Consider the following 21,574-nt stretch of genomic DNA (forward strand, 5'->3'; position numbering starts at 1 on the left):
ACAGACGCTGGCCAGAGCCGGAGACCAGCAGCTGACTGAGTTTAGAGGGCGGGGGCGGGAGGAAGGGGCGGGCGCGGGGGCGGGGGCGGGGGGGGGCGGGCGCGGGGGCGGGGGCGGGGGGGGGCGGGCGGGACGGCTGGGCAGGCGCCGAGCTCGCAGTTGCTGCGGTGGCTGCCGGGGGGCCGGGCGCAGGGTAAGTGCTCCAGGGCCGGCCCGGGGCGCGCTGCCCTTCTCCGAGCTCTCCCAGCCCGAGTCTGCCAGGGACCCCCGCGGGATCCCAGGAGGCCCCGGTTTGCCGTGGGTTCTAGCGTTTCCCAGCTTGGGGGAACGCGGGCAGGCGGTGATAACTCAGGGATCCCTGCCTGGCCCACGGATTCTAGAATCCAGTGGAGAGGAGGACAGGAGACAGCCCGCGCATCTCCCCTTGAAAACGGAAGTGTTGAGAAGAACTACCCTTTTGTATGGAGTGCTTACATGGGCCAGGTGCCTTCACTTCATCACGTGCCTCGTAGCAGCAGCAGCAACAGGTGAGGTAGGTACCATCCTTGTCTCCCTCTTCCAGGTGAAGACACCAAGACTCAAAGAGGCCAAGCCACTCGCCAGGGGTCACACAGCCAAAAGAGGCAGAGCCAGAACTCATCCAGGTCGGTGTGAACCCCTAAGTCCTCTTACTCATCATGCCTGCCCCGCCCTGTCCTGCACCCCTAGGGAGACGGCAGGGAGAAACCAGTGCTGGGAATAGGGGAGGAGGCCGAGATGAGCCAGCCTGCTCATCCCTGCAGGAAGAACCTCCACAGCAACAAATCCTTCGCCTGGGTAGGGGATGCCAAGGAGTAAGAACAGTGGGTTGGGGCCAGGTTAAACTCCAGGACAGAGAGGAGAGGGCGGTGCAGCCCCTGTCCAGGAACTCCCGGGCCTGTACCAGCACTCCCGCTGGGCACAGGGGGGCTCTTGCAGGCTTAGCCATGGGACTTCAGTTCTCCGTGCCTCAATTTCCTTGTCTGTTTCCTTTGCTTATCCGTAACCTCGGGGTTAAGCATGCTTCGTGCCTCAGAGGATTGCCGAGAAGATTAAATGAGATGATTGGTGTGAAGGCCTAGCCTAGTGCATGACTCAAGCCGTGCCCCCTCCACCATCCCCACTCATCTGAAAGCACTTCTCTGTCCTTCACCCTCAAGTCAGAGCTATCTGAGATCTGCAGTATTTCCTACAGCCCCGCCAGCAGCTGGGAGTTTCTTGAGTAAGACCAAGGCTGGGGGCTGCAACTCCTCCCTCTCTGACTCCGAGGGAAAGGCTGGTAGGGGCGGGTTTTGAAAATCTTTGGGGTGAGGCTTGCACAATTCCAGGACTGCCCTGTAGCCCCCAAGCCCTCCCCCACCACCAGTTTTGCAAGAAGGAGGAAGCCTAGCATATTCTTGCTACAAAACCTGCTCCTCTCTTTGTCCCCGACATCTAGGCCAGCAGCAAGTGCTACTTCTCAGCATATTCTGAATCTGGTCACTCCTCTGCATCCCCACCGTGACCCCCAGATCCTCAGCACTGTCTACTGAACTCTCTGCACAGTCAGGCCCTGATTGATTCCTGACTCTTCTCATGCCCCCATCCTCACTCCACTGCCTGCTCACTGCAGCCATACTGGCCTCCTCCTTCTTTCTTGGACATACTAAATTCTCTGCTCTCTCAGGGTCTGTGCACATGCCCTTCCTTCTCCCAGGAATTCTCTTCCTTGCCATCTTCTTGTGATGCACCTCCTTGCAATTCAGAGATGACCATAAAAGTCATCTACTCAGAAGCCTTACCTCACCACCCCAAGCCGCAGGAGCCACTCTTGCCTGCCCTTTATTGCATTACTGTTTTTCTTTCCAGAGCTTAGCCCTGAGTGATGTTACCTTGCTTATGTGTTTCCTGGCTAAAATGTCAGCCTACCAGGGCCCAGACCTTTTTCTTGTCTCTTCACTTTGGATTCGCCAGAACCCAGTGCCATGCCCTTGCACAGAGTAAAAGTTCTGATAACTGATAAAAGTTCTGCAAGCAGTGTGTGCAACCATCAGAGTTCTACTTCTCATTGCTTAATAGCCTTCTTTCTACATTTCTACATAAACCTCAGAATTGTCATTCCTCCCACTGCCTTCCTCAGCTTTTCCCTACAGTGGGGCTTATAGGCTGTTTCCAGGTTCTAACCCTAATATCCAACTTTGCTTTAAACACTGTGGTACAAATTGCACCTTTTATTTTTTATTTTTTTTTTTTTTGCTTTCAAATGATTTTTGAGTTACAGTTTCCAAACTGATGTGTTCAAGTCAAGGGTATGATCATCCTGAAGGCATATACCACTTATTACCAGGTGACTGTTTAGAAAAATTATCCCCAGCAACGTGTGCAAGTTTTCCTACAGCCCCGCAAGCATTGGGTTTTTTCATTTTTTGTTTTGTCTAGTTTAATGGGGAGGCTATGGCAGATTTAAATTTTCCATTGCTTAAATTAGTGAATCTGGGTGTTTTTCTATGCATGCGCTAGTTCCGTTTCCTGTCCTATGGAGGAAGGAAATCTCCAGGGCACCTTAATTTTTCCCTTCACCTTCACTTTTGGTGGTGGTTCCACTTGAGCCCACCTTGTGAGAGCAGGGTGAGGGCCCCCAGGGGCTGGAACAGGAACACAGCCAGGTGAACTCTGCTGGTTGCAGAAGCTGCTCTACCAGTCAACCAGCAAGAAACTGAGTCCCTTGTGCCCTAAGCATGGTACCGTGGGGAGAAAAAGAACTCTTTTTTTCTTTAGGTCTTCGTGATTTTTTTTCAAAATGGTAGTATTTTTTTAATTACAAAAATAACACATGATACATAAGGTCATTCACTGGAACTTTGGGAAGCTAACGTTGGTCACTAATGGGAACTACACACACTCCCTCAGGGGAATCCTGTGTGGTCATCCAAAGAGTGCACTTGCTCTAGAGCACACGGTGTAGAATGGTCTCTGGGACACTGTGTTAGTCTCCTGTGGCTGCTGTAACAAATGACCACACATCTGATGGCTTAAAACAACATAAATTTATTATCTAACAGTTCTAGGGGTCACACGCCCCAAATCAGTCTTGGTACGCCAAGATCAAGGTGTTGGCAGGGCTATATTGCTTCTGGAGGCTCTAGGGGAGAATCTGTTTCCTTGCCTTCACCAGCTTCTAGAGGCTTCCCTTATTTTTTGGATCATGACCCCATCCCTCCATCTTCAAGACAGCATAACATCTTCAGATCTCACTCTGACTCCAATCCCTGCTTCCGTAGTCATGTCTCCTATTCTTCTGATTCTCTTGCTGTACTTGTAAAGACCCTTCTGATTACACTGGGCCCACCTGGATAATCCCCGCATCTTGGAGTCCTTAATTTCATCACACCTGGGAAGTCCCTTTTGCCGTGTACATTGACCTATTCACAGGTTCTGGGGATTAGGAATTCACAGGTTCTGGGGATTAGGACTGATGGGGCTATCTTTCAGCCTCCCACACCCTAAAGGGAAATAAGCAAGGTTCAGAGCAGTGTGAGGGCTCACATTTGTTTAAGGGGAAAAAAAAGAATAAGTATGGCTGTGCTTGGAAAGACATAGAATACCTCCAAAGGCTATGTGGGAAACTGGTAGGAGAGGCTTTCTGGGAAGAACAGGAGTAGAAAGAAGACTTATTTGTCGTAGTATCTTTTTGTATTTAAATTTTTTACTACATATGTCACCTATGTTAAAAATAAGTTTTAAGAAGTAACACATAATCATTGTAAAAGTTCAGACCTTCCAGAAGCCAAGAGAAAGAAAATACCCACCCCATCCTCAAATCACTCCCATTTTCTTCAGCAATAACCACTGTAAAGAGTCTGGCTGTATCCTTACAGACTTTAAAAAAAATGCATATATCATTTTTTCACATAGATGGGATCATACTGTACACACTATGCTATAATGTGATGGGGGGGCACCTGTTATATTACATCTTTCCTCATCCACATATGGAAATGTAACAGCACTGGAGTCTCCCACTCCCAGATGTACTGTAACTGACTCAACCAGAGCCTCCCTTGTTGGTGGACATTTAGATTCTTTGCTGCTTTCCAGAGCAATCTCAACACTAACATATGTCTGTCTGGTTCTTAATTGGAGTGAAATTCACATAACATAAAATTAAATGTTTTTAAATTAACTTTTAAAGTGAGCAATTCATTGTCATATAAAACATTCCCGATGTGGTGCAACTACCACCTCTATCTAGTTCCAGAACACTTTCGTCACCTCAAAAGGCAACTCTGTCCCCATTAGGCAGTCACCCCTCATTCCCCTCTCCCCGTAGCTCCTGGCCACCACCAGTCTGCTTTCTGTCTGTACAGATTTGCATATTCTGGATATTGCACATCAGTGGAACCAAGTACTATGTGACATTTTGTGTCTGGCTTCTTTCACTTAGCATGATGTTGTAGAGGTTCATTCATGTTGTAGCATGTGTCAGCACTTCATATCTCTTTTATTATTTATTGAGGTATAATTGACCTACAATAGTTTCAGGTACAACATAGTGATTCGATATTTGTATATATTGCAAAAGTACTTCATTTCTTTTTATGGCTGGATAACATTCCATTGTATGGATATAACATCTTTTATTTATCCATTCATATGTTAATGGACATGGATTGTTTCCATCTTTGGCTATGAATATTCGTGTACATGTATTTGTTTGAGTGCCTGTTTTCAGTTCTTTTGGGTATATACTCAGGATGTACATCCTTCTCCACATGCTTTGAGCTTTATTATTTACTATTTTCGGACACTGTTAACCTAAGCAAGTTAAAAATAATTTGTAAGAAAGTGTTGGAAAACACATACTACGGCGAATGATAGTAGGATGATAGATCTAGACAAATGTTTTCTTATTTTCCAGATCTGGAGACGACAGGAAAATGGCCACCTGGGATGAAAAGGTAAATTAATTCTGGAAGACTAGCAGCGTTAAGGGACCTCCCAGCTTGAGAAGATAATTCTGTTTGGTGTTTCTAACAAGATAGAGGAAAAACACATGTTCAGGGTGCTTCCACCATACCAAAGTGTTAAAAGTCACCGAGGTGAAAGCTATAGAAGGAACCTCAAGATAGCCTGATAATCGGAAACATTCAAAACCCAGCTCTGCATTTTAATAGCCCTGTATCATTTGGTCATGCCCTTCACCTCCCCGAGCCTCAGTTTCCTTATCTGGAAAATGGGGAAAAGTTACTTAACCACCCCCGTTCCTGAAGGCTCACAGGGAGGAGTTGAGGAGACAATGGTCTCAGAATGCTAGGCCAATACTGAGCCCATAAGTGCTTCTCCCAACTGCTTATTTTACAGGTAGAGACACTTGGGCACAGAGAAGTAAAGCTACTTGCTCAAGATCACACAGGTAGGAAGTGGCAGAAATGAGATTTCAACCTAGCCTGACTCCAAAGCGAATGCTCTGCCTCCTGTGCTATGTGGCCAACCTGAGTAGGTCTAATAAATTCTGTCCTTGATATCTAGGGTGCAGGCTTGTTGGATCTGGGGAGACATTAGTTGTGAAGGGTGGGGCAAGGTGAAGAGGAAGTGTTGGCTTCCATTTCAGCTGTTCACTTGGAGCTTCTGGGGGCCTGGCCAGGTAGAGTTGTCAGGGCAGTGCCAGAAGCTCAGGGTAGCAGTAGAGTGATGGGGCAGAGTTGGAGAAGCAAGTGTGAGGGTCAGAGGACCATGGGATGATGATGATGATGATGATGATGGTGGTGGTGGTGGTGGTGGTGGTAGGGATCTTGCATTTCGTCAAACTGATGGCCCCTTTAACTGTAAGGGTATTTCTGATTTAAAGCTGTTTACAGTGTGGGAGGAGGAAGTGACCAATGGCATTTACAACATGCCACCAATTCTGATTTCGGAAATGTGGGAAAATGTTCAACTTTGCATTAATGAAATATGGTGGCATTTCCAGCAGAGGGATGACAATCGCCCTCTGTAGAGTTGTGTCAATTCCTGATAAGATATGGGAAGCTTAGTACCTGCCACCCAATAATAGGAGCTCCGTGAGTTCCAGTTATCATTAATACTCACAGAAAGGCAAATGGAACAGTTTCCTTCATTTATAGCTCCCTACTAGGCAAACCAAAAAAACAAGCGGAAACGCCGCTCGATGGTGGTTATGCTGTGGTGTAACCGGCTCACTCCTGCATCTCACGAGTGGATCAACCCACACGACTGCTGGAAAATAACTTGACAGGGTGTATCAAGAGTCATGAAAATAGTCATAATCAAACCTGGTCATCTTACTTGCGGGAAAGGAAACAACCCATAAAAAGGAAAAAGTATAATTTACAGCACAATTTAGAAACACAAATTTATGTGTTTCTTAGCATGTAAGATGCCATTGATTGTAGATGTACCATTATATTGTGTGCTACGAAGAAGAAAAAGTGCCGCCATTTACTGTGATCTAATGTAACACAACACTGACACTGGTCAGTTGTAAGACAGACTTCAGGAATGTTAATATGTGAGAAAATGTGGCCTTAGAATTGGTGATAGAGGTGCTAAAAATGAACAGAAAATGCAATAATGAGCACTGACTTCTTGGTAACTTTCTTGGCCATTAAAAAGTCATAAATCTGATGCATATAGGTAGTGGGGAGAAAATAAGATACAAAGTTGTCTGCAGTCTTCAATTATAATTGTAAAAGACATAGATTAGAGTGAGATGGGTGGATAAGTAGATGATAAATTTGGTGTGTTGGGGTTATTATTTCTTTTTGCTCATGTTTTGACAATAGTAATACTGAAAGAAATAGATCTGGAGTAAAGATCTGCTCATTGGGGTGAATGACAGCAGGTAAAGCTGGGGATTCCGGGTACGTCAGGGGGTCTGGCTGCAGGGACAAGTCGCAAGGGTGGGGGTGAGGACACAAAAACATCAGGGCAAGCAGAGTGTTGGAATGCAGAGCCAAGGACACACCTCGGGGGACTCCTGGGGGCGGGAGCCTGTCTGTCATCGAACAGAGGCCAAAAGAAGGGGTGGCCCCAGCGGCATTCCTGGGGAGCTGGGGAAATTGGACCAGGGCCACGTGTAGCAAATAAGCCTCTTACTGATTCAAAGAACAAGTTCCTTTTAATAATTTACCTTGTGAAGTTAATTATGTTTTTAAAAAACTATTTTAATAGGATTGCTTTTAGGAGATTTTTAATTGTCCAGCTCTGATTTTGGAGAGGAAAACAGCTCTGTCGTAGAAGAAACTGGTGGGGTTTTTAGCCATGGCTCAGACCTGATTTGCTGTAGCCAGCTCTGCCCAGAGGGGCCCTCAGCAGGGGAGCTGCCCAGAGGGGCCCCCAGCAGGGCCCTCCCTGCCCCTTCCCACCTCTCTGAGCCTCAGTTTTCCTCTTTTGTAAAATGAGAACAGTGAGGATTAAACAAGATAGTGACTGGAAAGCATTTAGCAGGGTGCCGGACTATAACAAACTCTTGAAACACAGGAGCTATTGACGCCATCATGAGGATAAAGTGAAACGGTTTTCAGCCCATCAGCTGACCTAGTCCTCAGCTCAGATGATTGCATGTCACCAGCCACATCTGGAGAACCTGGTTGCCAGGTGTGCTTAGAAATCCTTGTGGCCCTTTGGCACACTTCTCACAAGGTGTTTGGAGGCACCAGGTTCATTTACGATGCTGGTTCTTGACCTTAGCTGTACATTGGAGATCCCAACACCCAGGCCACCCCCAGACCAACTGGATCACAATCTTGGGGCCTGTGACCCAGGCACTGGGTTTTTTTTTTTAAAGCATCCAGGTGGTTCCAGTGTGCAGCCAGAGCTGAGAGCCATTGGTTAAACTGCAGCTGCACTGGCCTCCTTCCAAGGACTGAGCCACAGTGGGGCAGGAAAGAGGGGAGCCCTGAATTCTTGTTTATCCCATCTTTTCCATGGCTGAAGCATCACTAAGATGTTGGGGGATGGGGTGGCCCAGATGACTCAGTTGTACTGGTGATAGGTCCTAATTTCTAGCTGGGTAACTATATTTTTCTTTCTATGCTTTCATTTCTTTCTATGCTTTTGTTAACACAAATAGCAGCCTGACTTATGCTTCCCAGTTAACATGCCTGATTCACAGACTTTGGGCAAGACTGCCACCTCTCTGACAATCATCCTCTCCCTCCCCCAGGGAAATAGAGTACGTCCCACCATACCCGTGTTTTTCAAACTCAACCCATTAGTGATTCCTGAAATCCATTAATGGGCTGCCATCAGCCTTTTAAGAAATAGAATAAAGTGGAAAACATAAGTCTCTCACATGTTAACTTTAGTGTTGGTTATAGAACGTATATATGTCAATGTGTACTAAGTGGCAGGATATAAAATGTGTTTCTTACTGAGTAACACTGGGCTGAACTCCCCGCCCAGCATTGGCCTTCACCAGCTGTGAGCTGGGTCCAGGGCAGCATTCAGAGAGGTCGTGCAGGAGGGAGAGGGCTCTGGGCCAGGCAGCCTGGGTCGGAGTCTGAGCTCTGCTTCTCACTGGCTGTGTGAGCTGGGGTAAGTTGCTTGGCCTCTCTGTTCTCAGTTTCCTCACCTGTAAATGAAGAGGATTCAGTCCCCACCTTGTCGAGTTGTTGCTGTATGTTACAAAGGGCTTTTGCACAAAGCTCAGAAAATGGCAGGTGCTCTGGGGATAGTTACAATCGCTACAGTTTCCACTACCTTAAATATTATTTCCCACATCGTCTCCACCCAGCCTCCTGATCAACTTGCCAGGTCAACAGACTCTTCCATCAAGTCAGGAGGGATTCTGACCCTACAGGAAATGGAGAGAAAAGTTGGAGAATACGTCTCTGGGGCACCTGGGCCACCAGTCAGGCTTCTCAGTCTACCAGCAGCACCACCCCCCGCCCAAACTAGTCAGCCGTCACGGTGGTTATTTTCGTGAAACCTCAAACTTCCTCCCCACCCTAGAGAAGGAAAAGCTGCTATGCTTATTTAAAGACTTCCCTGATTTTAAAAATAGGCATTCCTCAGAACATAAATCCCTGGGGACAGGGTAGGGGGAGGTGGTGGTAGAGTACGTGAGCCTCTGGGGTACATGAGTCCCCCAAGAGGAGATATTTGCTCGAGGGATTCATTCCACCCTCCAGGTATGTTTAGTGGGAGGGAACCTGTGGTCTTCCAGGCATGAAGAATACGGAAGATATGGCATGAGCAGAAACCCACCTACCCAGTCCCCTAATGGGGAGTGGGGGAGGAAACAGACTCTGTTACACAAACAGGTGGATCCATCTTCATTGGGGAGGCATGTGGGCCATGCATGAATGCAACAGGGGAGGTACATGGTCAGCTTCCTGGAGCTGAGATGCTTGAGGGAGACCTCCTGAAGGAGGAAAAGAAAAATGACAAGGTGGAAGAGGAGTGGGCGTTCTAGGCAGAGGAAATCACGTGTGCAAAGGCCTTGTGGTCGAAGGAACCTACTGAGTACAAAGGGCTGAATGGAGACCATGTGGCCAGAGCAGAGAGACTGGTGACAGGTGTGGTTAGATAGGCAGGCAGAGGCCACAGAGTGCAGAATGGCTATAGGTCTCTGGAAGGCACTTGGGTCTTTTTTTTTTTCCCAGCCGCACCGCACCACTTGTGAGATCTTAGTTCCTTGACCGGGGATTGAGCCCAGGCCCTTGGCAGTGAAAGCGTGGAGTCCTAACCACTAGACCACCAGGAGATTCCCTGGGTCTTTATTTTTAAGATCAGTGGGAAGCCAAAGAAGAGTTTCAAATAAGGGAGTGCATTAGGGTCCTCAAGATCACCCCAAGTTCAGTGATTCGCTAGGAAGGCTCATAGGACTCAGCATACAGTTCCACTCATGGCTAAGATTTTTACAAAGAAGAATCAGCAAAGGGAAAAGATACATGAAGTGAAATCCAGGGGAAGCCAGACACAAGCTTCCAGATTCCTCTCCCAGTGAAGTCACATGGGACTTGCTTAATTCCTCCAGCAGCAAATTGTGACAACACATGCTAGGAGAGCTTGTTAGAGACTCAGCACCCAAGGTTTTTATCTGGGGGCTGGTCACATGGGTACCTTCCAAACTCCAAAAATTCCAGACTACCCAGGGGAAAGCAGCTGTTCTACATAAACCACTTGTCTTTACAAAGAGTCCGGTCACAGTGAGCTGTCCTTACCAGGTGGGAACCCTCCCAAAATCCAAGTTCCCAGATGTCAGCCAAGGGCCAAGCAGGCCTTTCTAAGGGCAGCAGCCCCAGGCCTTTTCTGCACAGGGAGTGACGTGATTATGTTTCAAGAAGTGCTCTCAGGCTGCTGACGAGAATCTAAGAGTGATGGGGAGAACAGTGAGGAGCTGGTACATCCTCCAAGTAAAAGGTGGAGGCTGGGGCAGGGCGGTGGGCAGAAGATGGGAGAAGTAGATGATGAATTCAAGGGTCATTCAGATGCTAAAATGCACAGGGCTTAGTGATAGGTGGGCTTTGGGGGAGGGAGATGGAAGTCAGGGGTTGGGGACAACTTCTCTGACCCTGGCTGGGTGTGTCTGAAGATTCCTGGACCCAGAAGACAAGGTGCAGGTGCAAGTTCATGGACTGTCCACTGGGTGGTGGCAATTGCCATGTTGCAAGTCTCAGTTTCCCCTGCTAAGGGAGAGAGGATTGCATCTCAGAACCTTGATTCAGCCTCTTTCAATATCATCGTTCTTGTTGCTTTAAAAATCGCAGCTTTTCTGGCATGTTTTCCCCCTCATTGGCAGAGCATCTCAGAAAGAACAAAGCTAGTAGACCTGAGTTCATATGCCAGCTCTACCACTTATGTTTCTTTGTTTTTAAAAACTGTACACAAACAAGTTCTCAGTGTAAGAAATTAAAACAACAAACAGTATATATTAGGTTGAACCACATGAAATTGTCAGTTTCTACCAATTTTGACCTACAAAAATGGTCATTAAAAACATTTTTTAAAAATATTTATTTATTTTGGCTGCACCTTGTCTTAGTTACGGCATGCAGACTTCTCAGTTGCTTCACATGGGCTTCTTAGTTGCAGCATGCATGCGGGATCTAGTTGCTTGACCAGGGATCGAACCCAGGCCCCTGCATTGGGAGTGTGGAGTCGTACCCACTGGACCATCAGGGAAGTCTCTGAAAATGGTCATTTTTTTTAAAAGTCTTATTTCAGGAAAGTTTTCTTGAATTATATCTTGAACCATTCTGTTCCATTGTTTTGGTTTTCTTATTCAGGGATTCCAGTTGTATACATTGGATATGTGTGTGTGTCTGTATGTGTGTGTATATATATATATTTTTTTCATTCTCCCTCCCTCCCCACTCCCCCCAAATACTTCATTCTCTGCAGGTTAGATCTTATTACATAAATGACTATTTCTTATGGTTAAACCTAATAGGAAAAAAAAAAGTTTCTCTTCACCCTCCAACCCAATCCCAATCCCAATCCCTATCCCTTCATAGAGGTAACCACTTTGTTTGGGTTATTGATTTTGTTTTTAACAAAAATGGCATTATACATTTTGATCTGTAATATGCTGGTTTTTACTTGATCATAGATGAAAGACACCTTTCTATGTCAGTACGTACAGCCACACTGGCGTACTGCATTCTTAACAGCTGTGTGGTATTCCATAGTGTGGTCTACCACAGTGTATTTAACCATGGACCTTGAGGTTGTAGCAGGTCTGCAGTGAGCATGATGCGTGAGTGTCTTTTTGCTCATGTGTGAGTCCCTTGTCAGGTCAAACAATGACATTTAAAATTTTGATAGAAACTGGTTTAAGGCTAATCCTCCTTTGCTCCCATGCCTGGCACATTGGAGAGACTCAAATATTTTTTCGAAAGATGAAGCTGCCTCATTGCCCTCCTAAGAAGGATGTACCCATTTCCTTGCCCAGCAGGTGGTATAGGGGAGTGCCTTCCTCCCCCCATCTCTGTCACCCTGCCACACCAGGTGACTTTGGGCAGTAGGTCTCCCCTCCCCAAACTTCAGTTTCCCCTTCTGTAGAATGGAGAGACCACACCTCCCTGTCCTACCTCCTTCTCAGGATTTTTGTCAGCATCAAGTGAGAGCAAGAGGGGATGGAGGTGGCCTATAAGCAGCAAACAAAAAGAAACAAGTGGTTTTGTGACCTCCAAAGGAGCCTGCTTTCTCCCAGGAATGCAGGATGGATGTGTGGCCCACGAAGATGAGAGAGAGAATGAGAGAGCACATGGTCTGTAGTAACCTTGGGCTGACTCGGACACACACCCTCTGTATTAGCTTCCTGGGGTCGCCATAACAAATGACCACAAACCAGATGGCTTAAAACAACAGACATTTATTCTCTCAGTTCTGAAGTCCAGAGTTCTAAAATCAGCGTGTTGGCTGGGTTAGAGGGAGGCTCAGAGGGAGGGTCTGTTCCATCCCTTTCTCCGAGCTTCTGGTGGTTGCTGGCAATCCTTGGCTTGTAGATGCATCACTCCAGTCTCCGCCTCCATCTTCTCATGGCCTTCTCCTCTGTGTGTCCTCTTCTCTTCTTGTAAGGACACCAGTCACTGGATTTAGGGTCCACCCTAAATCCAGAATGGTTTTATTGCAAGATCTTTGTTTTTGGCCTCACTGTGTGGCTTGCGGGATATTAGTTCCCTGACCAGGGATTGAACCCAGGCCCTTGGCAGCGAAAGCACGGAGTCCTAATCTCTGGACCACCAGGGAATTCCCAGCAAGATCTTTAACTAATTACATCTGCAAAGGCCTGTATTCCAAGCAAGGTCATATTCTGAGGTTTCAGAGGGACATGAATTTGGGGGCAGCCACAATACATCCCACTACACCCTCCTAACAGGCAGATCTCCAGTCACGGGCTGCCTGGCTTTTTCTCGGCCATGTCTTCTAACACGGGGGCTCCAGGTCATACAGCTCAAGGGCATATCCTGGCTCTGCCATTTTCTGAGTGTATGACTTTGGACAAGGCACCTTTTTCACCCAGACCCAAAATGATGGCTTTGACCTCAGAGGGGTGTTAGGAATTAAAATGAAATGGTGCATTTAAGGAATTTACCGGTGTGCTGATACGACAAATAATAAACAATCAACAATAATAGATGTTGCTGCTGTTGTGTCTTGTTTGGGGTACGAGTATTGATTAATAAGCAAATCAGGGGCTTCTCTGGCGGTGCAGTGGTTGGGAGCCCGCCTGCCCATGCGGGGGACGCAGGTTCGTGCCCCGGTCCGGGAGGATCCCGCATGCCGCGGAACGGCTGGGCCTGTGAGCCATGGCCGCTGGGCCTGCGCATCCGGAGCCTGTGCTCTGCGGTGGGAGAGGCCACAGCAGTGAGAGGCCCGCACACCGCAAAAAAAAAAAAAAAAAAAAAAGCAAATCAGGTCCCTAAAAGTAGGCTGTGGGAGGGAACAGGGAAATGGGGACTTACGGGATATTAGGCCCTGGCAATCAAGAGTCGGCTGACTTTCTTTAAAAGTACCTTTTTCAGTGATTGTTGAATGACCATGAAATAGGGACTTCCCCCTCCTACCGACGGCAGCTTCAGAGTCTGTAAGAATAGACATTCACAAGAACGTTTTCTTCTCCATCAATCGTGGGTCTGTTTTTCTTGTTTTCCCCCTCTTTCCCAGGTAGTAATTTTTCAGATATAATACCTGTCATGTGTAAACCAGAAGTAGGCGATTACCTTTGATGGGTAGCTCCTGCGGTTTTGCTGTTAATGCATTTATTAAATACTTATTGAGTAAGTATTTATTAAATACTTATTAAATACTTATTGAGCCCCTCCCTGTGACTGGAGGAGGAAGAGCATCTGCCCTCCCAGACCAGTGCCGGAGACAGACAACCCTGAGATGTCAAAGTGTTTGTTAGTGAGGGGCTTGATGGGGAAGTAGAGGAAGGACCCTCACCCAGCAGGCGGCGGTTAAGGAAGACCTCCCAGGGGAGGTAAAACCAACGTCTGTAAGACTTGAAAGAGAACTAGGGTGAGACAGGCGAGGGTATTCCAGGCAGGGGGCAGGCCGTGTGAAGTCCTGGAAGCAAGAGAGAGCATGGTTTATTCTAGAACCGCAATGCAGTTGGTGTAACTGGAGTGTGGCGGAGGCTGGGGAGGAGACCAAGAGAGCTTTGACCTTGTCCTGAAGGCAGCGGTTGGCAGTGGGTGAGGGTGGAGGGACTGAAGGTAATGGGAAGAGGGGGAGGATAGGCGAGGGCAGGGACACAGCCAGACCAGCCTTGGAGAAAGGTGACCCTGGCCACCACTGGGTGGAGAAAGGGTCAGAGGCAGGAGGCTGAGTGAGGAGGCTGGTGCTGGTGTCCCGGCAAGAGGTGAGAGCGGTAGGAGAGGGTTAGACGGAGAAGAGAAGGTGCAGCATGAGTGGTGTTTAGGAGGTTAGACTGACGGAGAGAGAGGAGCCAGGAATGATCTTTAGTTCTTGGCTTGAGCAGCAGGGTGGATGTGACACCATGACCTAGGGGAACATGTAAGGAAGAGTGGACTTGGGGGAAAAGATAAGAAATTAGTTCAGTTTGGGTCATAGCAACTAATGACCTGGCAGGATATCAGACAGCAGGCTGGAGGCTGATTTGCACCTGAGCAGCATTGAAAACACAGGTGTGTAGAGACCACCGAAGGGAGAGAGTCGCCCTGTGCTAGGACAAGCTCAGGGTTGGGGACTTGAGGACTTCCGGTGGCGTGGGGGCAGGGACATGGTACAGGAAGGGAGGCCAGAGACGGGAGAAAAATCAAGAGGCGCAGTTGTCAAACAGAACCAAGTCCACAGTGTGAGAGAATACAGTCCAGTCCAGCTGGAACCATAGTTGTGGGCTTTGATACGGAAAGGTGACCCCAGAGAGAGCAATGCCAGGATATATTGGGACAGCAAGGGTTAATGCAGGGGAGATGGAGATGGGGGTGTCCAGTGCCAGGGCCTCCACTGATCTAGATTCTCCGGGTTGCACGTGAAAGAAACAACTCTATATAGCTTCAGCCAGAAAAGGAATCTTTCAGTTCATGTAACTAAATAGTCTGGGGGTTGCAGAGCAGGCAGCGGGGCTAGTAACCAGAGAAAGGAGATATCCATGGGTGATGATGAAGTTGGAGGAGTGGAGGTGAGAGCTTTTGTTGTTGAGGAATAATAATACCAGCTGGTGCTTACAGAGGGGCTGCTCCAGGCTAGGCACTGAGGCCAGTGGTCCCCGTAGCTCACTGAGTCAGTCCTTCCGTCCCACCCAGGCAGGGTGGGGGGATCCCGAGAGCTGAGAGTCCAGAGTGGGTGGTGAAGTTGCTGAGGCCCACAACGTTTTCATGATCTTTGCCCTTTTCTGGAACTTTTCTGCTTCCAGAATGACAGATTTTTGACTTAAAACCAGAGTTGTTTTGTGCTCTGCTGGGTGCCATAAATATTTTCATCCCAAATTACTGAAAGTTGCTTCTTTACTGGGTGCAAAGTTTCAAAAAAAATTTCCTTTCCTGTATGAAATATAAAATGTGGTTTTTGCAAAGCACCCTGAGGTTCCCACCATGCTGAGAACTAGTACGGGAGGTTTCCATCTGCTAGGTGAGGTGTTTTGAGGGGGGCGGATTATGGCCAGTAGCCACCCAGAGAGATTTGGGACATCTGTGGGCCTGGCCCTTAGCCAGCCCTGGGAACCCAGCAATTGGAGGGCTGGCATGGGAGACAGGGCACCAGTGCCCTCAGCCAACAGGCACTTGATGGGCTTCTGTTCTAGGTCAGGTGTCACATGATACTCTGGGGACATGGACTCTTGTATCTACGTGTTTATATTTTTCCATCAAATTTGGAAATTTTCTTCAGCCATTATTTCTCCAAATATTTTTCCTTTCATCTCCTTTTGGTACTCCAGGTACATGTATATTAGTCCACTTAATATTGTCCCTGGGGCTCTATTCTTCCCCCCACTCCCAGTCTTTTTTCTCTCCATGCTTCCACTGGATCTTTTCAATTTTTTATCTTTTCGTTCACTGAACTTTTCTTCTGCAGCATCTAATCAGCTATTAAGCCCATCCAGTGATTTTTCATTTCATATATGTATTTTTCTGTTCTAGAGTATCAATTTGGATCTTTTTTGTAGTTTACATTTCTCTTTTGAGATTCTCCATTTGTTCCCTCATTAAGTTCATGTTTTCCTTGAAATCCTTGAACATATTTAGAATAGCTATTTTCAAGTCTCTGTTGGCCAATTCTATACCTCTGTCCCTCTTGAGCTATTAAGCTAATTTTTCTATTGGTTATGGCCACATTTTTTCTGCTTATTTATCTGCCTAGTAATTTTTTATTATATGTTGGACATTATGAATGTTATGTTGTTGAGGGTGTTTTGCTGTCTTCCTCAAAAGAGCACTTTTGAGTTTTGTTCCAACGGGCAGTTAATTTACTTAGGGATAAGTTTGATCTTTTGAAAAAGCCTTATTTTTAAGCTTAGTTGGGAGAGGTCTAAGGTAGCCCTGACTGGAGGGCTAGATTAGGTCTACTTATAAGGCATGGCTTTTTTGGAATTTCTACTGCATGCTCAGAGTGTTCAACAAGATCTCTCTACTCTAGCTGTTTGGAACTCAGATCTCCTAACTCAGCCCTGTGTAATTGGTAGTAATTCAGCTCACAGTTCCCCAAGAGTTTTTTTTTTTTTCCCCTGAAAGTTATATTTTGCCCTGCCTCATGGAGTCTTGCTCTGCACATGTGGACTCAGCTAAAGTCCAATTTTTTTAGTTTCTTCTCTGCGCTGCTTCCTTTTCTCTGGTACCTTGACACACAAATTCCTGAGGAAGGAAAGTTCAATAGCCCTGAACTATAATCTTTGTCTCCAGAGTCCAGAAAGTACTTCCAGGCAGGTGCTTGTGGGGGCTCATCTCATTTGTTTCTCTTCTCTCAGGGATCACAGTAAATTTCATATATTTTATCCAGTTTTATAGTTTATCTCGTCTTATGGCAGTTGCTTTAACTGGTATAGTTAATTTTATGGCAGTTGCTCTAACTGGTATAGTTGTTTATACCAGTTACTGTATCATGGTCAGAATCAGAAATCCCATTCTTTTGTATGTTTATGCTCACATTTTACACATTCCGAAAACAATATATAGTAATATTTTGCGGCCATTGACGTAGGAAGAAAACTAGGAGAGTGTGGAATCCCAGATGCCAATGAAGGAAGTTTTTGAAGAAAGGGAGTGATCTGCTGTGTTCAGTACTGCTGAGGGGGTACACGTGGATGTCATCAGTGATACACAGAGACATAGTTCATTCATTTTAACTGTGTATAAAATTCCATCACATGAATAGAGAAAATTCACTTCTCTATCTCCTATCATTTAGGTGAACATTTGCAGTGAGCATTCTTGAACATGTTACTGATTTGAGTACATGTGGGTGAGTTTCTCTTTGAAGCCTATCTAGGGGTGGGATTACTAGATCATTAACTAGTACAGCTTCATCTTGACAAAACAATGCCAGATTGCTTCCAAAAATAGTGGTGCCAGTGTCTGTTCCTGTCTTCAGGGTTCAGGAGACCCCCTTTGCTTCACACATTCACCAGCATTTGCTATTGTAGACTTAAATTCTTGCCAATGTGAGGAACAAAAAGCTGTGTGATTGTTACGTCAATTCACATTTTCCTGAATATTAGTGAAGTTGAGTGTCTTGGCCATCTGGGTTTCCTCTCATGTGACCTGCCTGTTAATATCCACTACCTAATTTTACATGGAGTTGTATTTTTTGGGTAAGATTTCTTTATATATTCTGAACACTAAAATCTTTGTCTATTAAATACATTGGAAATATTTACTCCCAGCCTGTGGTGTATCTGACTTTGTACAGATGTGTGTGTGAGAAAGAGAGAGCAAGAGATAAAAGTTTTTAGCTTTGATGAGTTAGGTCTATTCATTTCTTTTGTGTTTTGTGTCTTAGTTAAGCAATCCTTCCCAGACCTGAGGTCATAAAGATACTTGTCTGTATTTTGTTCTAAGACTTTTAAAGTTTTTAAAAATACATTTATATAGGTTAACACAACTGAAATTTACTCGGTGTGTGGTGTGAGGTAGGGATTTTTTTTTTTTTCCCCTGTTGGGAAAGCCAGATATCCTAACCTCTCCAGTGTTTTCTCACTGACCTGTACTGCCATTGCCATCACATCCAGGTTCCCACGGGGACCTGGGTCTGTTTGGGGCTCTTTTTTCCTGTTATGCTGATCATATTGCCTATTCTAGTAAGCATACATGAAAGTTTTCATTATTGAACTTTATAAAAAATGTGATGTCTGGTAGGGTAAGTTGGGCAAAGGAATGGGAGGATATTTGCTTTTTTGCTTTGAAGTCCACCCGTCTTTGAACAGCTGTCCTTAATGTATGTAAAGCAGCACTGGCTGAACTCAGGAAAAACCCGCTTGCTGCTCAGACCTTTCCAGGACTGATCTGTGGCGTGGAAGGCGGGGAGGGAGGCTTCACTTTTGTGTGAAACTTTGGGTGCTTTTACTTTTGCCTTTGCCCTCTCCCCGCCCTGCCAACTCTCACCTCTGGGGTTTTAGGTTGTGATGTCTCTGAACCATGGGCTGCTCTTCCAGTATTTACATGAGGGCCCGTGGTGGGTGTTTTGCGACTGGGTGGCAGTACCTCTCCTGTTGGTTACTGCCAACCAGACCACAGTGGCAGGCCTGACGGAATCTGGGGTTTCCTGTTGCCTCACCGGCCCTGAGACCCTGGATTCCAAAAATAAATGCACGAGAAACCACTGTGACCTCATGGTCTGTGCTTGCACGGTGCTCTGAGCACGGGGACTGTCTTCACCCCGTGGCCCGGCCCAGCGGGGGCCCTGCTCCCCCAGAGTGACAGATGGGCCACCTGAGCGCTTCCTCTCTGTCCCCTCCCTTCAGGCAGTCACCCGCAGGGCCAAGGTGGCTCCCGCCGACAGGATGAGCAAGTTCTTGAAGCACTTCACCGTCGTTGGGGATGACTACCACGCGTGGAACATCAACTACAAGAAGTGGGAGAATGAAGAGGAGGAGGAGGAGGAGCCACCGCCCACACCGGCCTCGGGCGCAGAGGGCAGAGATGCCGATCCTACCGCGGCCCCTGCCCCCGTGCCCAGGCCCCGCCTCGACTTCAGGACCACTTTGAGGAAGCTCTTCAGCGCCCACAGGTTTCAGGTAGGTGGGCAGAGGCCCGAGATGCCTGGGGTGAGGCAGAGCCGTCAGCAAAGAGTCACGAGGGCAGGGTAGGGGCCCTTCTCTGCCACCAGCTTCTTCACTCCACAGACATCTACGGAGCACTGACCATGTGCTGGGCAGGTCCCATGTGGTCTGGGGCAAAGTAAGTCTTAATCCAAAAGTCAATTAAAGTTCATCACCTGATGAAAATGGATAAACAAAATGTGATCTATCTGTCCTCAGCCATAAAAAGGACTGAAGCACTGACACATACTACAATTCGGATGAACCTTGTCAACATGATCCTAAGTGGAAGAAGCCAGACACAAAAGGCCACATGTCTTATAATTCCATTTATATGAAATGTCAGAACACGTAAATCCACAGAGACAGCAGACTGGAGGGAATGGGACGGGGGGAGTGACTGCTTAATGGATACAGAGTTTCCATTTGCAGGAATGAAAACATTCCGGAACTAGATAGCGGTGATGGTTGCACAACCTTGTGAATGTGCTTAATGCCTCTGAACTTTATGCCAACTTTAAAATAGTTAAAATGGTAAATTTTATGTTATGCAAAATTTTCCACACACACACAAAGGAGACCGGGAGCGGGGGTGCATCTCTTCTTTTGTGAAGTGATGCCAAAAATATCTGCCTTGCTTAACCCACCACCAGCCTCCAGGTGTGGTTATGGGGAGACCCTGAGAGGGAGACGCAGACTTCAAAGAATGGCAAAGGGAATGGGACTTCTACAGGGTTCAATGTCTGTCCCAACGTCTGCCGATTTTGAAGGACAAACGCGGGTGGAGTCTGGCCAGCCCTGTCTGAACCCCACCCCACGTCCCCGATGTGGGCAGGCAGGTGTCTGGAAGCATGTTCTGAGTCCCAGGAGAAAGCAGGAGGCTCCTTGTCAGCCCAGTCCCTGAACGGAGCCATTTTGGGGTCCCTGCTGCAGGGATAACTACGATAATCCAGCCCCTCCCTAGAGCTAATGTCCCCCCTGGAAGCAGAGAGAAGCAGCCCTTGCCTCTCCCATCACTGACTTTGTTCCATGGTAAAATAGAAAGAAGGAATTATTTTAGTCTTTTTTTTTCCACTCTCGTGTGACTTAGAGAAACAAAGCAGGCAACACAGCACTCCTGACAGCTTAGTGCTTTCCTCTGTGGCTCTGACAGAAGAGAAGACGTGGTGTTAAGTTGTTGGTGTTGAACTCCCAAACCCTCAATTTCAGGAGAGAAGGAAGGAGCCAGCTTCCTTCCAGCTGCAAGGGGAGCCCTTGGGAGGTCCCACCTCTCCTGACCGGGCCCCCCAGGGGCACGTGGCTCTGGGGGAAAGCAGAGTAGAGATGTTTATTCATTCACTCAGCAGTGCAGTCGCTTCTTAGTTTCTACTATGTGCCAGGGGTACAGCAGTGAGTGTGGTGGGCATGTCCCTGCCCTCAGTCTTGGAGGATTAATGGTCCGTGAAGAGGTGGGCATTCCAGTAATCAGACAGATGCTGGAATCAAGTGGAGAGAAGTCCTCTGTAGGGAAACTGAAGGGGGCTCTCAGAGATCTTGGAGGTGGGGGAGACCCGACCTAGGATGTGAGGTGGAGGACGTGTGGCAGAGGAGGTGACATTTCACCTGATACCTCAAGGTTGGGCAGTAGTGAGCTCTGTGGATGGGAGGGGAGGAGCTTCCCAGGCAGAGGGGGCCGTGTTTGCAAAGGGCCGGGGGTCGGAAAGGGTCTTCAGTATTCGAGAATTTGAGAAGGGTCCACGTGGCTTATATGTATCCAGTAGAGGGAGAGGAGGCACTGGAAGGCCATCCGTGGGCAGTGGACAGCCATCGAAGGTTCTGAGTATGGGGGTGGGGAGGGGTTGACATGAGCAGTTTGTAGAAGGGCCCAGAGTAGAAGCAGGGAGGCCACCTTGGAGTAGGGGTGAGGGTTTAAGGGTTTGATCTCTGCAGATAGAATCAGCATACAGGAAGATTCTGGAATCCCTTTCTTGGGTGCAGTCTCCACCTATTCCCATGGTTTGAGGTGACCAAGGTGACATGATATATAGTTAACTGTTGTCACTTCTCCCACAGAATGGCACAACCAACCAAGGGAGAGAATTTGGGGTGAGTCAGGCCTCTGTGGAAACCATGGACGGACAGGGTAGCTGGGCTAGGGGAGGATGGCCAGGAAGGCCAGGAGCCTCACTCTTATTACCTGCTCACCGGGGCCGGGCCCTCTGCTGAGCGCTCCTCACACATTATCTCACACGATGCTCCCCTTGTCACTCAGGGTAGAAAATGTGGCCAACCCCATTATCCCCTGAAGGAAGCTGAAGCTTAGAGTTAACGTTGAGGCTCAGCAGAGTTGAGAGCTGTGCCCAAGGTCCAGGCTAACGGGGGAGCCGGCCCAGGACTGGCTGCCCCACAGTCCAC

General features: G+C 47.4%; 1 protein-coding gene across 4 annotated transcripts in view; it reads left to right on the plus strand.

Moving 5' to 3' along the window:
- Positions 1-431: 431 nt before the first annotated feature.
- The window catches only part of HVCN1 (hydrogen voltage gated channel 1), a 28,604-nt gene continuing 7,461 nt past the window's right edge, over positions 432-21,574 (plus strand). The window contains exons 1-3 of one of the 4 annotated variants that reach the window (XM_082853517.1): positions 432-532; positions 4,916-4,955; positions 18,884-19,156. In XM_082853517.1, the coding sequence (XP_082709643.1) occupies positions 4,935-4,955; positions 18,884-19,156 (294 nt within the window). In that variant the 5' untranslated portion in view covers positions 432-532; positions 4,916-4,934. Of the gene's footprint in view, positions 533-583; positions 645-4,911; positions 4,956-5,358; positions 5,411-17,336; positions 17,386-18,883; positions 19,157-21,574 lie in introns of those variants that run through there. The other 3 variants (XM_082853516.1, XM_082853519.1, XM_082853518.1) reach the window with 3 other exon arrangements.

This window comes from Leucopleurus acutus (genome assembly GCF_964270905.1).
Source record: "Leucopleurus acutus genome assembly, chromosome: 13".
Classification (NCBI taxonomy): domain Eukaryota; kingdom Metazoa; phylum Chordata; class Mammalia; order Artiodactyla; family Delphinidae; genus Leucopleurus; species Leucopleurus acutus.